This window comes from Magnolia sinica, chromosome 6 (assembly GCF_029962835.1).
Source record: "Magnolia sinica isolate HGM2019 chromosome 6, MsV1, whole genome shotgun sequence".
NCBI classification, from domain to species: Eukaryota; Viridiplantae; Streptophyta; class Magnoliopsida; order Magnoliales; family Magnoliaceae; genus Magnolia; species Magnolia sinica.
The window spans coordinates 7198809-7217218 of NC_080578.1; the positions used below are offsets into that span (position 1 = coordinate 7198809).

Below are 18410 nucleotides of genomic sequence, written 5' to 3' on the forward strand. Positions count from 1 at the left end.
TCCTGGGAAATTCCCGTGAGATGTCATCTTTTTTATACATTAGAATGTGGCAACCATTGTCCATTTTACATACCAATCTAGAACCGTCCAAATTGTGCCCCACTGCAGATGGAACACAAAGTCTAAGATCATGCTGACCGAGAGATGATTACGATCCAACTGGAGAAAGGGAGAACGAATGATCAACGGTCCAAATTCGAGTAAATGCTAGGGTCGGATTGTCCTATAGCTTCTTCCACGAGAAAATATGATGGAAGCTTGCTCGGGGGGGTATTGTGGAAACGGGTCATGATTCCGCTAGGGGGGCCCCTCATGTGAGGGTCCAGAACATGTGCGGTAGATCTATGCAGATGGCAAACGTGTCAGAGACTGGGCCATTCATCAGGTAGGATACAACGTGAACATGGCATGATCAGGCATGTCAAACTTCCACAAGAAAATATGGCAGTTAAAACAGAGTCCAACTGTCCAAAATCAAGGTACATTTGTGCCTCACAGTGCAAACCTGCCTTATGAATGGCCCAGATCTCTGACATGTGTTCCATCGCATAACATGGGGGCCCATCCTTGTAGATATTAGAAGGTTAAATATAGAACTTGGGGGGCAAATTTGCAATTATGGATCGTATGCAACTTCATGATCTAAAAATAAAGGTCAAGCGTAGCAGTCCACTAGAAATTCCAACGTGCCTGAGGATAAAGAGGAATTGCATGATACTCTCCCCAAGGACATGGAGTTGTCATTGGTCCTTTGTACAAGTAGCTCATGGTTTGGCAATCCAGGCCATTGATCTGATGGCTCGAATGAGGATGGACCGTGCCCCATAAAAGGGCAATTCTAATCCTCCAGGCTACCAGCCTGGAAAATATATAGTTTTTAGATTTTATTTTTTTTTCAAAATGACACAACGATTATCTGCATTTAATTGGACAAGGCCAAAGATTGCATGGTTAAGATCTTTCAATTCACGATACATGCCCTATCCACAGCAAGGCCCATCAGATCAACAGTCCGTATCGCTGAACCATGGTAAGGTTTGAGGATGCTGTTCTTATTTTCGGCAAAGAATCATAGGATCCCCCATGTTGGTACGAATAGGGCTGCTTTCAATCCGAATGGGATGGGTGGTAGGATCCCTCATCCTTCTACACTGGATGAATGCCATATGTCAGGGGCAATTGGGATCGGTAATCAAGAGGGCCACCAAGTCCAATAATGACAACAGAACATTGAAATCTAAGCACACATGGCACAATCCCAATCACCCCTCTATATGTCATCATCATGATCATCATCATCTAAGCCTTAATATCTCTCTGTACCTAAATCTAGAAAGGATTCAGTACAATCATATGCTTGGCACACCCAATTTTACTCTCCACTTCTATCTCGTTTTGATAATTTTGAACAACACATCGATCCTCAGTGGGCCAAGGCAGAATCAAAATTGCATCCATGGATAAGTAGAGATTCCACAGATAATCCCAATGTACATTTAGATCAAGGTATGCAGAAAAGAGTGCTGAATTCTACAGATATAAGACCATTCCTCAATCAAGTAAACGTTCTTCAACTATAGCAGGTGACCAAATTCAAGAGTTTGGATGCATAGTCGGATGCTATCTTACAGGGGGTTGGTTGTTTTGTGTGGGTCCTTGCATCTGCATCAACTTGGAATGTTACACTGGCACCCGTTTGCTTCTGTAGCGATCAAGGAACTGCAAAGGGAAAAAACCAAACCTCAGATTCCTTACTGAGAAGCTTGGAAAATTAAAGGCATTAGGTTTGAAGTTTGCTGATATGCACAATGCTCGGTCAGGCTTCTATGTTGCTGTACAAATGTTGTGCCGGATCTAACTTGTGGTGATCCAAATGTTTATATGGAAATCCATGTTTGATGGAAATACCCACTAAATCTGCCCCATCAGATAATCCCAATCATCCAATTTGGCCCCCATTAAACAAGGATACTGGCAGTAGGGTTGCCTATTTTCATTGAATGGCTAGGATCATCTGGTAGCGGGACATTTGGGGCATGGCAAGTTCCATGGTAGGGCCTCCCAGATCAATGGCTCAGGCAACAATAAGATGCATCCCAAGTATCGTATATCCATCTCTGAGTTTTCTTACCGATGTCATAAATGGTTGCTGGAACAACCAACCCAGAATAGGTATCCTCTGAAGAAACACTGCCAGAGTAGGCCAAAAACCGCTGCCCAACAAAACCCATCAGCATATGAGGAGGATTTATAACACAAGCAGACATTTTGAAATAATGAAAGAAATTTCACATGCCTGAAGAGCACAATAAACCCATATGCCTCCAAGATCATGCCCATGAGAGGCCATCCGATCAGGACCAAAAAGAAGCCAACACTGAAAGAGATCGTTCCCTGCCCGTCCATTGAAAGATCACTAATGAGAAGGTGAAGAAAGAAAAGAAGAAAAAATGTAGGCTTGATGGGATATGATCAAACCTTGTAGTTCTGGCGTTTCATGAAGAATTGCATGGTGGATTTCAGTCCGATGGTTAACATCACCCCTGACAAGAATAGGATCTGATAAGTATAACACAAATAAGCCAGTGTTAAGGCAGGCACAGCAGCAACAACCAGAATGAGAAGGTATAGCAAGAAAGGAGAAAGGGACATGAGCCTGTGGGCAAAGTGCTCTACTTACATTTCCCATGGCAAGAAGTCCCTTGTCAAATAAGAAAATGATCCCCAGAAACGAGAAAAGTACACCGAATCCAGTCAATCCTAAGCCTATCTCTGTTGCATTTCATGCTTCATGGTTAGAAGGAAATAAAAAACAAGAAGTTGGATGAAAAGCATTTCAGGGGTAATGATGAAAGATTAGAGAACAAGGAATTAATCCATACAAACAGAGTAACATTTAATGCAATAGAGAACTTACATTTAATTCAATAGAGAACATTCCAGGGCCAGTGATGAAAGATCGAAGAATGAGAAGTTAATCCACATAAACAGAGTACCATTCAATGCAATCTCAAATATAAAAGGTATTGTTGAAAAGAAAAAAAAAAAAAGCAGTCACAATCCACAGTGAAAAGGGTATGCTCCTATGAAAACCATATTTTCTCTAAGGTCTGTCTTGGCAGTTAAAAAATATTCAAGGGTTTCCAAAGTTATCATTGGATTTTGTTACTTTATTAGTGTTCACAAAACAGTAACCGTGGTAGACTCTCATCACATGAATGCCCTGGACTGGCTGTCTCTGTCTTTGGGTACGTGAGAAAATAACAGCTCTAAACATGTTTCTTTACGAGTGGTAAACACAATGTATGTTGGTTCCCTAGGATTAACAAATACTTGATTGCAGAAGAAACGAAGATAACTGAACAATGAATGGAAGCGTGCTGTGGAGGTTCCTTGAACCAAGATAACTGAACAATGAATGGAAGCAGGGTGTGGATGAACCTCCTTCCATGAGGTTGTGCATGCATGCGTGTGTGTAAAACGGCACACCCTTCCATGAGATTTGCAGTTGTTACAGCCATGAATCCATCGTGTGAATGTTACAGTTCCTCTTAAAGAGTTTATCACCTGGGTGGAATAGCCGGAAAAGCTATTTCACTTTGATGCATGAGTTGATCGATCGACACACAAGCTGAGCATTATCACTATCACATTCTTCTTGATAAAGTAACTTGAATTTTTGCTTCTTCTTTTTCTTCCTCTTCTTCTTCTTCTTCTTCTTTTTTTTTTTTTTGATTTCCCTTTTTTCTGATGGCTGATTAAATATCAATTCAGGCAGACCTAGACCTGTTACATGGTTAACTATGGACCCGATACCAAGACTCTGAAATTGTTTGATGTAGTGAGTAAGAGGCTCTGGTTGTTCGCAGTTCAAGAATTTTTGTTTAGGCAGTTCATACCATCCATACAGTGTTTTGATCTTCCTTGTATGGATGTTGCTCTTCCCACTCAACTATGAAGAGATTCACAAAAGAACTTCCAAAATCAAGGCAGGGAGGGAGCGTGGGAGACTATGGGCACGTTTGGGTGCCAAACTAAAATAATTTAGTTTTAAATCTGCAAGGGTCTGGCATAGTTCTCAGGAAAACAACTCAGTCACCATTTTTTAAAAAAAAGAAATTAGTTGAGTCTCAGAGATGCATTCTTCTTCCGTCTCCTTTTACAGATGCCAACTGGGCACGGGTGTTCAAGACCCGAGCCGTGTGCATGCCAGTGCGATAGCATCAAATTACCATGCCGCAAATATCTAGACCATCCTATGGCCACGGTAGTCAGGCACTGACTGTTCATGAGTCAGCTGAAAAGAGCCGACTGCTACAATAGCGCCTGACGGCTAGAAAGCAATTTAATTAATTTTTCAGTGGACAATCATGCCCTAAGGTTTTCCCAACCAGACTTTCTCCACCTTCCCATTTAAGCAAAGTTAAATTTCTTGACAGAATTATTATTTTGCCTTCCAGTGGGGTAACCTCAAAGGCACCACCAACTACACAAAATCAGTCAAGTCAAGCACTGATTGGTACTTCCAGACACCATCCAGTATGCCAGGTTTGATAAACTAGAAAGAATATTCTGTAGGCATAGATGATCAAATCAAAAGAACCATTAAGTAAAAAAGCATAAGAGTTGCATTAAGAATACACCACAAGTACTGCAAAGTTTCATGAAATTTATCATACATACAGTTGAAAATAGAGCAGATATGTGATTATCTCCTCCAATAAAAGGATTTTTTTTTAGTGAAACCCAGAATAACACTGGAAACATATCAACATCTACAGGTACTTGAGATCTCTATATACAGGATAAATATAAGATGTTGTTAGAAGATAACAGTATTGGTTTTCAGGATAATTCAAGGAAAAAAATTAAGGGCCTATTTGATAAAAGAGAAAAGAAAGGAAGATGAAACACTTTTCCTACAATTAGACATTTCACTCTATTTGGTTAACATAGAAATCCACATAGCAATCATAGCACTTTTCCACAGTCAAATTCTTTAGTACAACATATGGGGATGCCATTGTCTCATAAATATGAGATTTTCACCTTCTAATCAAACAAGACCCTGTCCATGGGAAACCATGTTTCAGTAGTGCTAATGGATATCATCATTAGATAATTATTACTTTTTTCTTTTATTTTCTTTTCCCAATAATCAAACAGGCCCTAGGAGAAGACATTTTACCACCTGATATGGCCATCATTGGAAAAAAAAAAAAAGGAAAAAAAAGAAAAAGAAAAAGAAAAAAGAGGTACAACATAAATATGACTTGAGTGCATAATTTGCACACAAATTTAACTCTAGTATCATGTCAGCTTGTTACAAAGGAAAAATGACATATGGTTGAGACTGCATACTTTTCCTGTCGTTCATCTCAAAAGAAACCATCGTGCTGATTTAAGACGGAGATGGTTACTCTGTATGTGAAGATTCTGAACTGCAGCAAAACAAGTAACCAAGTCAAGCTTAAATTTTATATGAGCGGAGAAAATCATTACATAGAATCTACAAAATCATCCTTCTAGAAATGAATTATCCATGACCACTTGAATCTATGAAAAAAATATTATGCAAGAAACAGACCAGTAAATATGTTAAAATTTAAAAAAATTAAAAAAATTAAGAAATTTAAAAAGATGGAACGTGGGAGGAAAAGAAATGAGTAAATGCTCATTTTCACATCTGCTCAAATCAGGATGGCTTTCACCTTTTCAGCACAACCAAACTGCCTTTCATGTGGGCTCTGCTCACCCCGCTTTGCCCCTTCAACTTGTGAGCAGGTTTAGAGTGTTGATACAAACTGAAATGGGCCCAAGATCCATAGGCCAAGCCCAAGCCCCACAGGTAGCCCATCAATAAGGAGGCCCTAGCCTCCTAATTAGGCAGCTAACTATGCAAAATAAATCAGCCAGCCATGCAATAAAATCCCATTAGTTCTCTCTTATTCACTGAGCATCTTTCTTGATTACTCATCTATTTTTGCAATAAGTTATTAGTTGTCAATGACATTTAGAACCTTCCTTCTTTATGCATCTAAGAAGCCTATGGGCCTAACATGAGTAGTTTTAAGGTACCCTTGAAATGAATAAAAATTCCAATTATTATTTTTGTAATTTTAAAAATGTTTTAAAATTTTCAATGTTTTCAAAATTCCCGCCTAAACTTTCCCTCCACGATTTCCATGTCCCTTATATATCTAGCACTGAAAATAGTCCCACGTCAAAAATGCAAGAGGAGTTTGAAGAGGCTATATGTGAGATGTGATGTAAAAGGCTTGCAGAGACCAACCACGTATCGACTAACCACTATCGGGTAGGGTTATGTCAACAGATCCAGCGTGAGATGGTCATGAATGATTTCAAGTCAGTCAACGATATTCATCGGAAGGCTCGACGAGTCGAACAACGGCTGTGACAACAGACTCTTCGACACTTTAGCTCTCCAGCTGGAAAACCTTCTGTGAGAAAAGGTTTGAATTCACATCCTATTTGGACTCCACCACAACACTATTGACTACCTCCATAACCTTTTTAGCCATGCCTACACAAATGTAGACTGTGCCTATTAAGGCAGCCAGAACCTTTGCAGAGTCCTCCACCACAAAATTCACACTAGAGGGAACTAACAATGCAAGGACATGACATCAAAGGGTGGGGGTCCTAATCAATCCTCCCCTTGACGAGAATAGTGGGGGATGTTGACTATTACCGTTGCAAACAAAGATGACACTTTTCTATTGAGTGTTCGAAAACCAAAAACCTTCATTACTACGGTAATGAGGACCCTACCACCCAAACGATCCTGCGTATTACAGCAAGCCCATTAAGATGGAACAATCATATGTAGAGCACGCATCAAAGCAAGATGACTCTCTGTTGAAACCGCAGTCAAAGTTGGGGTTGAAGGCCCCACCCTTATCATACGCCGCCTCCTTACCACAACTGAGAGGAAGATGAAGGTTGGTGATGGGCCACGATTTTCCATATGCAGGTACAGCGATAGAGTAGGTTATGTAATATGATCATTGATAGCGGCAATGCAATAAACATCATCTTACAAGAGGTAATTGATAAGCTCAAATTACCAACTGAAATGCATCCAAAACTATACAAGGTTGCATGGATCGATGACAATACCATCCCCGTGACTCAAAAGTGTTTTGCATCTTTTAAAATCAACATCTATGAGGACAAAATTTGATGTGACATAATTTTGATAAATGCCACCCACATCTTTCTCGTTCAAACTTGGCTCTTTGACCAAAAGGTACAAAGCGACAGTAGGCTAACTCGTATATTTTCCTATAGTGAGATCATCAAATCCACCATCACCCATGGCAGCCTACATCACCTTTTTCATCTACGCCCCCATCATTGACATCGGTTGCTCTTCCTAATTCTCATGTTCTCACCATGCAAAAGTTCAAGGAAGAGAGTAAGGAGAAAGGCATAATGTTTGCTTTAGTCACAAAATGAGTACAAGAGCTTGTTATTGATCAAGATAAGTCTATTCCTAATAAAGTCAAATCCATACTCCATAACTTTCAAGATTTAATCTTTGATGATTTGCTTAAGGAGTTGCCTCCGCTATGGGATTTCAATACGCCATAGATTTGGTTCCCAGAGCACCCTTACGTAACTTACAAGCATACCAAATGAGTCCAATCAAGCATATAGAGTTAAAGCATCACGTTGATGAGTTGCTAAAAAAAGGCCGAATCCGAGAGAGCCTAAGCTCATTTGTTGTGCCAGCCCTCCTTACCCCCAAGAAGGATAGAAGTTGGCGTATGTGTGCGGATGACAGATCTATTAATGAAATCACAATAAGATATTGCTTTCCCATTCCTTGATTTAATGATATACTAAACTTGATGCCAAGTGCTAACTTCTTCTTCAAGATTAATCTTGACAATGTATACTATCAAATCCGCATCCAACCTGGTGGCAAATGGAAGACAACATTTAAGATGAAGGATGGTCTCTATGAGTGGCTAGTCATGTTTTAAATATCGTTATTGCGTAATGTATCGCACCCCTGGGATACAGACGCATATTGGTTATCGCATGAGATATATCAGTTGTATCGCATAATGTATCGTTGCTGTTGGAAACATGGGAACATTGGGAAATTGGTTGAATTTTTCAATGAAACTTTAGGGATTGTTGAAAAAGACAACAATACACACTTAGAAATAAAAATATTACAAAAAAAAAGTGCACATAATAGGGGTTTCCTTTGTATGGGGTCCTAATATATGCATTGTCCAATTGAACTGATGCAAGTATATTCAAAGTCTTTTCATATAATTTATAAACGTAAGAAGACATGTATGGAAACACAAGCAATACATTCAAAAGTAAAAGAAGCATCATCAGATCAAATTATATACATGTTTGATTTTGTGTTTAGATACAAAGATTGCAATTGATTTAAGAGAAATTGAGAAATTTCAATTTTTTCCAATTTTTCACAACTTGGCCATCTCCCCCAAAATTTGAAATCGAAGCTTCAAATCCATAATTTTTCATAAAAAACATTAAGAATCATAGATTTGTAATCATTTGACGTTGATTTAACATGATTTACAGCCATGGTGTGCCACAAAGGCTATTACGGGGCCATAAAGGCCGTTACATAAAGGTAATAGTAGCAACTGTTACACGTTACGAGGTCGCAAAGGCCGTAACAGCCATTACGGAAAAAATGACTCATAAAGGCCATTACAGCCCCCGTAACGGCCCATTACGCTACCCAAAAAGGTTGTAACAACCTCATAACAGTCCATTACTGGTCTGATATAGGTTTTTCAGATTTTTCCCAATTTATAAAAAATAAAAATAAAAAATAAAAAAAAAAAAAAGGAAAAAAAGAAAAGAGGTCGTAACGGCCATTACACCCCGTAGCGTAAAGGTAATGGTGGTAGCTGTTACGGACACCATTACCGTTACAGAATACATTGTTTACAACAAAGAAAGAAAAAAAGAGATCAAAATCGAAAAGGCTCACTGGATCCAATATGTGGGACATATCGGCACAACCTATGCGTTTTGTATCACACAAGTGGGATACAAGATATATTGTAGGATATATTAGCCGATATTGTTGATATTTAAAACACCAATCATGCCATTTGGTCTAACAAACCCACCTAGGACTTTCATGTGCGTCATGACCCAATTGTTGCAATCCTTTATTGGCAAGTTTGTGGTTGTCTATTTTGACGACATTCGTATCAACAGTAAAAGTCAGGGAATGAGCAACTCAATCATTTGGGTTTTATCTTTAGAGTCCTTCGTCGTGAGTCCTTCTACATCGACATTAAAAAGTGCACCTTCATGAGTACATTCGTAATCTTCTTAGGGTACAGTGTCTCATCATGAGGTGTAGAGGTGGACCTCACTAAGGTGAAAAACATTAGAGATTGAGATTAGCCAACACCTACCACTATCTTTGAAGTTCGTAGGTTCCATGGCAAAACCCCACATTTTACAGACAATTTGTACAGAACTTAAGTAGCCTCATGTCTCCGATCACCAATTGCATGAAATAAAGAGAGTTTCGATGAACAACTGCAGCAGCAAGCGAATTTGATAAGATCAAACGTAAGGATGACAAATGCTCCAGTTTTGCGCCTTCCGGACCTTGAGAAGGTATTTGGGGTGAACTGCAACACTTCCAACATCAACATTGGTAGGGTTCTCAATCAAGATGGCCATCCAATAGCATTCTTCAACGAGCTTTCCGATGTAAAGCAACAATATTCCACTTATAACTTGGAGTTTTATGTCATTGATCAGACTCTACATCATTGGCGTCACTATTTGGTTGGCAAAGGGTCTGTCCCATACTCTGATCATGTAGCACTCAAATATCTAGACTCTCAATAGAAGATGAGGGCTCGTTGTGTCAGGTGGAGCACTTACCTACAAAAGTTCTCCTTTGTCATTTGTCACAAGGCTGGCATGGACAATCGGGTTGTTGATGCCCTGAGCCTTCATGCACATTTATTGTCATCAATGTTTGTCATTATTTCAAGATTCGAAGAGATAAAACATGAGTATATGGAAGACAAGGATTTTTTATGTATTTATACATACATTCTTAGTGGAGAGAATACGAAACACCCACATTTCAGCATTCATGATTGCTACTTGTTCCGGGGGGGCACAACTTTACCTACCCAACGCATCCATCCGCAAGTATATTGTGAGGAAATTACATGATCATGGATGTAGTAATCATTTAGGCTATGATAAGACCCTAGCCCTCGTTGGAGTTAGATATTTTTGTCCTCATCTAAAATTGGTTATCGTGAAGATCTACCAATTATGCAAAGTTTGCCAACTCACTAAATGTCAAAAGAAAAACAGTGAATCGTATCAACTACTACCGATCCCACATCCTCCATGGGAAGATCTCAACATGGACTTCGTTCTAGGTTTGCCAAAGATTGTCCAGAAAGTTGATTCAGTATTTGTGGTGGTTAACCGATTTTCAAAGATGACTCATTTTATACCATGTTCAAATACAACAATCACCCTTAAGTTTGCTCAATTATTTTCTCAAGAGACTTGTCTTCATGGGTTTTCAAAGACTTGTGTTAGATTGTGATACCAAGTTCATGAGCTATTTTTGAAAAATCTTTGGACAATAATGAGAACCAAACTCTAGTTCTCTAGTACCTACCACCCTCAGACTGATAGTCAAATGGAAGTGGTCAACCGTAGCTTGGGCAAGTAATTACAATGTCTTGTCCACAATCATATAGCTATGTGGGACCCAATAATACCATTGATTGAATTTGCTTATAATAACTCAGTCAACAAGTCCATGGGGATGTCACCTTTTGAAGCAGTGTTTGGTATACATCCGCATTTTCCAGTAGATTTGGTTCCTCTACCATAAAGTCGAGAACAAGCGCAAAAGTTGATCACTTCATCAGCCATATGCAACTAGTGCATGACAAGTTCAACATAATATCACCGTAAGTGGGGAAGCCCCCTCAGACGCAAGTTTGCTAGAGGCAGATCAACGGTGCTCTTCTTCAGTGTGTGGAGAACAAGGGCCGTCGTTTGGACCCTATCCGATCTTCTCAGAAAAGAACTCCAATGGGTAGAAAAAGGAAAGCTCAGAGGCCCAATTCTATCAATTCAGAAATTATTTCAGCTATCTCAAATGATTCAGAGCCCAAGGGAAAGCGGGGAAGTGAAGTCGTCCCATGAAGATAATTTCATGAAACATTCAGGGGCTGGGGTCCAAACAAAAAAGGAGACTTATAAAGTCTTCCTGCAGTAGAAACAATCCCCACATTATTTGCCTTCAGGAAACCAAGATCAAAGGAATGGATTCTCGTCTCATGAGTTCTATCTGGAAAGCCTCTGATGCTAATTGGGTGCTAAAAGAAGCTTCAGGCACCTCAGGTGGTATTCTCATAGCCTGGAGATCTACTCATTGGTCCTTTCTTAACAGCTCGGTGGGATCCTTCTCTATTTCCGCTACTCTCAGGAACAGCGTCTCGGGGACAGACTATCTCATTTGTTCAGTTTATGGGCCTACCAACTTTTCACTGAGGAGCGCATTCTGGGAAGAACTATCCTCTATCTGTCAGAGTTTCAATGGTCCTATCTGTTTCGCTGGGGATTTCAACTCTATCAGGTTTTCGGCAAAAAAATCTTCGGGGAATTCTTCTAAATCCCAGATGGCAGCTTTCTCAGACTGGATCGATACTAACTGCCTTATCGATCTTCCTCTTCTAGGCTCCCGTTTCACTTGGATAAACGGGAGACTAGACCCTATCCTTTGTAGATTGAATCGTTTTATTATATCCGCTGATTGGCTAAATCTCAAGCCAACCTCTTCTCAGTCAATTCTTCCTAGGACTACTTCTGATCACTGGCATCTGATCTTATCGACGAAGGAGGTAGACTGGGGTCCGAAGCCGTTTCGTTTTAATATTGCTTGGATTCACATGACAGGTTTTAGATCAATGATCGCTGATTGGTGGCATGAAGCTCAGTTCCAGGGATACGCTGGTCATCGCCTTTGTTGTAAATTAAAGTTTCTAAAAGATAAACTCAAACAGTGGTCTAAGGAGGATAAGCTCCGTTCGGTCCAGGAGATTGACTCCATCCTTAGGGATATTTAGAAGATCGACTCTCAAGCCGAAAGCAGCTCTATGTCTTACCAGACTCTGGCGTATAGAATTCGATTAGTTCAAGCCCTCTCCGACAAAATTTATCAGGAGGAAATTTCTTGGAAACAGAAAACTCGTATGAAATGGATCAAGGAAGGTGATAGGAACACGCGTTATTTTCACAATATCACCTCAGTCCAAGCTCAGGTCAACCGCATTACCTGCATCTCTATTGATGGTGTTTGGACAGACGATATAGACATGATCAGCACCTCTGCAGTTTCTTTCTTTCAACGTCTTCTCCAAAAAGAGAACTGGTTCGGACCTCGTTTGGATAATCTTCAGTTCAAACGTATCAGTGGAGAAGATAATGCATATCTGGAGTCCCGTTTTTCCAAGGATGAAGTCCATCAAGCTGTTATAGAACTGGGTGGCGACAAGTCTCCTAGCCCAGATGGCTTTCCCATTCTCTTTTTTCAGTCTTTCTGGGATCTCCTCATGAGGATATCTTCTCCTTTTCAATGAATTTTTTGAACGAGGTAGATTGTCTAAGAATATTGGTGCCACGTTTATTGCTCTGATTCCTTAACGACCGGGAGCTTCCGAATTTCAACATTTCAGACCGAAAAGTCTTATTGGAAGTCTGTATAAAATTATGGTGAAAGTGCTTGCTAACAGATTGAAGAAAGTAATGGATTCGATCATTAGCCCAAATCAGTGTGCTTTCATTCCAGGTCGACAAATCATCGATGCAGCTCTTATCGCTAACGAATGTCTTCATTCCAGTCTTCAATCAAAGGGGAAGTTTGTTTTCTATAAATTGGACATGGAGAAGGCGTACGACCACATGGATTGGGAAGTCCTCTATTTGATGCAACGGATGGGATTCGGTGTCTGCTGGAGACAATGGATTAAGGAATGTCTCGGTTCAGCTTATTTCTCTGTCATTGTTAACGGATCCCCAAAAGGTTTTTTCAAAAGCTCCCGTGGTCTCAGACAAGGAGATCCCCTTTCCCCCTTCCTCTTCCTTACCATCGGAGAAGCTTTCTCAGCTATGATCTTGAAAGCTCAATCGGAAAACATTTTTAAGGGAGTTCCAATGAAAGGTACACAAGCCCCACTCCCCCACGTGCAATTCGCGGATGATATTCTTATCTTCTCTGAAGCTACTTCTGATTCCGTTGCCAATCTGAGAACAGTTATCAGATGCTTCGAAGCAGTTATGGGGCTAAAGGTGAACCTGAGTAAATCCAAACTATACGGGGTTAATCTAGACGATCAGGAAAGCGAGGTTTTAGCTGATCTTATGGGGTGCGGTTTGGGATCCTTCCCAACTGTTTTTGTGGGTCTTCCGTTAATGGCCGGGCAGCCCAAAAAACAGCATTGGGACAAAGTTTTACAAAGGTTCCGTCACCACTTGCCTAGGTGGAAACGTTGTTTTCTTTCGATTGGTGGAAGACTTACACTAATTAAAGCTGCATTGTCTAATCTGCCCACTTACTTTATGTCAATTTTTCGGTGCCATGTTGTTGTTCTTAAGTCCATCGACAGACTCAGACGCAATTTTCTCTGGAGTGGCACTGAAGACAGGAAGAAATTCAGCCTATTGAAATGGAACAAAGTTTGTAAATCCTTTGAAGATGGAGGAGCTGGCATCAAAGATCTAAGCTTAATGAACAGGGCCCTGTTAGGTAAATGGATTTGGAGACTTGGTAATGAAAAAGGCAGAATGTGGAACATTATTATTAAAGGAAAATATGGGAGTTAGCCAGGAGGTTGGTGGACGATTAAGTCCTCCCTTAATAGGGCTTCTGCCATATGGAGAGGAATCAACCGAATGAAAGACGAGGTCACCCGGTGGATTAGCTTTGAGGTGGGTAAGGGAGATTGCATTCAGTTTTGGCAAGATTCATGGATAGGTGACATCCCCCTAAAGGACAAATTCCCCTCCATCTACAGGGTGGCAAGTAAAAGAAATAACTTCATAGCTGATAACTACTCCCTCGTTGTGGACAAAGTGGTTTGGAATATTCCCTATAGGAGGAATCTAGAGGACTGGGAAGTTGATCATTACGTGGCTCTATTACAGTATATTCAGGAAGTGCCCCTGAACATCGACTGCAATGACACCATCATTTGGAAGCCTGAGAAGTCATCCGTCTACACGGTGCGGTCTTTTTTCAAAATCATATCAGTCAGCAATGCTTCTACCCCCTCTCAACACTTCCACTTCATTTGGAAATATGTTGTTCCTCCTAAGCTTCAAGTATTCGGTTGGTTGGCTAGGAACAACCGAATTCTGACTCTGGACAATCTCAGGAAGAAAGGAATGATTCTTCCAAATGTCTGCCTTTGTTGTTGGTCCTCCGAAGAATCAGTCAGTCACCTCCTCATCCACTGTCCTTTCGCTTACTCAGTCTGGTGTGCCATTTTTTCTTGTTTCAAAATCAGTTGGTGTTTCCCTAAAGATGTGGACACGCTTATCAAAGCCTGGCATGGGGTTAGATTAGGGAAACACAAATCGAGGATCTGGCAGACTAGAATCTTAGCGGTTTGGTGGGCTCTCTGGAATGAAAGAAACAAACGCTATTTTCAGAACGAAGCAAAGCCTTCCCACTTAGTGTCCTCCTATGCTAAATGCTTTATTGCCGAATGGGCGTCCCTTAGGGAAGGGGCCAATGTAGATCTTTCTTTTTTTGTTGTCTAAGGGTCTGCGTCCTCAGCAGTTCCCTTCTTTTGTACTCTTTCTTCTTTTAATTCAAGTTATCTTTCAAAAAAAAAAAAATCACCATAAGTAATGAAAGTTATAAGCAACACGCAGATGCAAGTCTATATTCATCCTGAATGGTTACCCTCCCCCCGAGGTCATCAAAGAAGCTTCATCCTCGCAATACAGGACCATTAAAAATTATAAAGAAGATTAGTGTCAATGCTTATGTTTTAAATCTCCCACCAAATTTACCTATCAATTATATTTTCAATGTAAAGATCTTTCCATCTATCATGGGCACCGTACTGATGATGGTATTGAGGAACAAGCTATCACACTTCTGACCGTTTTGGTCACCTACAAACATAATCATTGATGTTCTCGACAACCAGATCGTCTCCATTCACCAAGGTGGTTACCAGAAATTTCTTGTCCATTAGCAAGGACGAACTCTATCTGATGCTATGTGTATCACAGCTACAGACTTTCAGCACTTGAATCTTGACCTCCATGAGTCAAGTTCTTTTAAGCCAAAGAGGACTACTGCAGGCTAAACTAGGTCTAAAATCCATAGGCCAGGTCCAACCTCCACAGTTGGCCCATCAGTTAGGAGACTCAAGCCTCCTAATTAGGTAGTTAGCATTGCAAAATCAATCAGCCAGCCACACCGCAAAATCCCATTAGATCTCCCTTATCCATTGAGCATCTTTCTTGATTACTCTTCTATTTTGTAATAAGGCATTAGTTATCAATGACATTAAGAATTCCTCATTTGTACGTCTAAGAAGTCTATTTAAGGACCTGATATGGGTAAACTCAAGGCGCCTTTGAAATGAATAACAATTCTTGTTATTATTTCTGCTTTGTCTGTGATTCTTGGGCGTAGCTTGGGGGTGCCTATATATGGGCGGATCCTTCCTATCAGCCGGCAGTGCCAAGTGCCACTTGCGAGCAGAAGCAATTCTTGGGAACTCTCAGAATGTACAGTACAGCCGCAAAATTTTTATATAAGTATGACACTTGAAAGATTAACATCATAAATTGAAAGAAATATACGTACAAAATGTCAAGAAAATGAAATAACTAGTGTAATTACAGTACCAGCCACAGGTTGGTCCTTGTATGTCAATAAATTCAACAAGCATATTGCATGATTTCCACATCAGAATTGCAAATAAGTAAGACAGGGTCGTACAGAGAATTATCTCAAGATTCGACAGATCCGCTGCGAATCAAAAATATTAAATGAATTTGAAGTAAAAGCGTATTCTTAAATGGAAAAAAAAAAAAAAACTCTTAAAAGGTAACAATTAGGATTTCAAGATTCAACACGACATACAGATAATTACTCTTCTTAGTTGGAATTACACGCAATCCGATTTCTGGGTTTAGGGCTTCGTTTCGAAGATTTTGTGCAGTTTCAATTCATTTGGTAGCGAATAAGAAAATTTTTTATTTTTTTTTAAAGGTCGATGAATTAAAAGAGAGTCAATCAGATGATGAAACGGAAGGAGATTGCGAAATCCACTAACAGAGAATTCGATTTCTAATCGGAGAAATGAAGTGAGAGAGAGTGTGAGAGAGAGAGAGGGGTTAAAGGGGAAGGGATCTGAACCTGCGTTCCGGGAAAGGAGACGAGATTCTCGTCGGCGGATTCTCGGAATTCTATCAGAGGAGAGAACTCGGAATTCTATCAGAGAGAGAGAGAGAGAGGGGGGAAACGTTTCAGCTGTGCATGACGACGACCTGTTTTTGGATAGCCATCCGCATGGACACCGATTTCCTGCAAAACACTTTCGTAGGGAGTGGAAACTAGGTGGGGGCCACCGTGATGTTTGTGAGAAATCCAACCCGTCCATCCGTTTTTCCAGATCATTTTAGGACGGTAGACCATAAATCAGGTGATTCCAACACCCAATGACGCCATACGAGAGCGAAAGATGGGAAAGAAATGCCTACGGTTGAAACCTTCCTGCTCCACCTTATGTTTATATGCCCCAACCGCATTCAGCAAGCGCCAAAACAGAAATGCACCGGATATGCTGATTGGCCACACGTGCGCGAGATCAGGCTCTTAATCGGGTGGGCCAAGAGGTAAATGTGGCCATCCAAAAAATCTGATCGGTCCACTAGTCAGATGGGACACATGCCTCCAATGGATGGTTTGTGACAAATCCACCTGTCCATCATTTTAGACAGGCGACTATTGAAATATTCATATGGTCACGGAAGTTTTGCATGAGGCTCAGTTTTTTAGTGTTCTATCAAGGCGGAGCTCACAAAGGTTTCAACGGTAACATTTCTTTTTCAAATTCCCATCTTGTGTGGCCCATTTGAGTTTTTGATCAGCCTAACTTTTTTAGGATAAGTAATAAAATAAGGGCCTGTTTGGCCGGCTGGATTAGATGGTCTTAGGTGGGATGGAATTGCATCTGGTCCTGTGCCAATTCCACTCCATGTTTGGGAAGAGTGGAAAAGCTTGGAAGTTGGATAGATGGAATCATATCGGGTCCCGTGCTAATATCACTCAATGTTAGCAAGTTGTGTAGGTCTCACCATGATGTGTGGGCTATATCCACACCGTCCACCCACTTTTTGAGATCATTTTAGAGCATGAACCAAAAATCCAGGTAGATCTAAAGCTCAAGTGGACCCCACCATAGAAAGCAATGGGGATTGAATACTTACTGTTGAAAACTTCTTTGGGGCCACATAAGTTTTGGATCTGCCTCATTTTTAGGCCCATGCTATAAAATGAGGTTACAAAACAAATGAACGGTTTAGATATAATACGTGTGTTATTGTCAATAGTTTCAAATGATGGTGGGTATATCCTTTCAATGTACCACTGTATTACAAACAAAAAAAAAAGTATTAAGCTTATCCCACGGTAACAGGAACAGTCCCTGCCATGGCTAATAATGATGTTTTTTTGAATCCCATCCCACCTAATGCCGTGGGATCGGTCCGGCCAAACAGGCCCTATGATTGAAAAACGGACGGATGGAGTAGATTTTTCACAAAGATCATCGTGGCCTTACTATCATCCGAGCGCAATAACTTCTTGGGAGACGCTTTTGCAGGAAATCCGCTTCCGATGTAAAGTGTTAAATTGTCGACGATTTTCACTATTAAGCATTTACCATTCATAAAGCGGGCATTCGAGCTTTGGGCGGTACATCCCGCCAAAAAGTCTGTAAATCACATAAAAATGGTTTTTATTTTTTAGGCCCCAAAAGATATTCAAAATGTCTGATGGACGGATTGGATGGTCTTCACCAATCATAAGGAACTCCACCAATAATTTAGAAGGTTTTTAATGGTAGGCATCCATTCTAAAATTTTTCCTATTATATGGGCCATTTAATGATGGATTGAGATTTTTTTTTTTTTTTTAAGAGATAAGAAAAGTATGAAGGGACACGCATGATGGATGGATTACATGTACTGTACACATTACGGTGGTAGCCTCCGTGCATCTAAAATGTGTATCGACCATTCAATCCTACTATCTTTTCAACTGTCTTTAGGACAACTTTTACCGTCCAAATAGGAACTGAGTA

At 40.3% G+C, this 18410-nt stretch overlaps 1 protein-coding gene across 4 annotated transcripts; it reads right to left on the reverse strand.

The window, feature by feature from the left end:
- Positions 1 to 1439: 1439 nt before the first annotated feature.
- LOC131248119 (vesicle transport protein GOT1-like) lies at positions 1440 to 16621 on the reverse strand. 4 transcript variants are annotated; one of them, XM_058248180.1, is made up of 8 exons: positions 16529 to 16547; positions 16463 to 16495; positions 5362 to 5441; positions 2681 to 2772; positions 2479 to 2559; positions 2297 to 2394; positions 2132 to 2213; positions 1440 to 1719 (listed from the first exon to the last, which is right to left on the reverse strand). In XM_058248180.1, the coding sequence occupies exons 3-8, from the start codon at positions 5390 to 5392 to the stop codon at positions 1681 to 1683; spliced, it is 423 nt and encodes a 140-aa protein (XP_058104163.1). In that variant the 5' UTR covers positions 5393 to 5441; positions 16463 to 16495; positions 16529 to 16547; the 3' UTR covers positions 1440 to 1680. The 4 variants fall into 4 exon arrangements, with proteins under 4 accessions (XP_058104163.1, XP_058104162.1, XP_058104164.1 ...); XM_058248179.1 differs by having other exon boundaries at positions 16463 to 16621; XM_058248181.1 differs by having other exon boundaries at positions 5362 to 5436; positions 16463 to 16607.
- Between the last annotated feature and the right edge of the window lie 1789 nt (positions 16622 to 18410).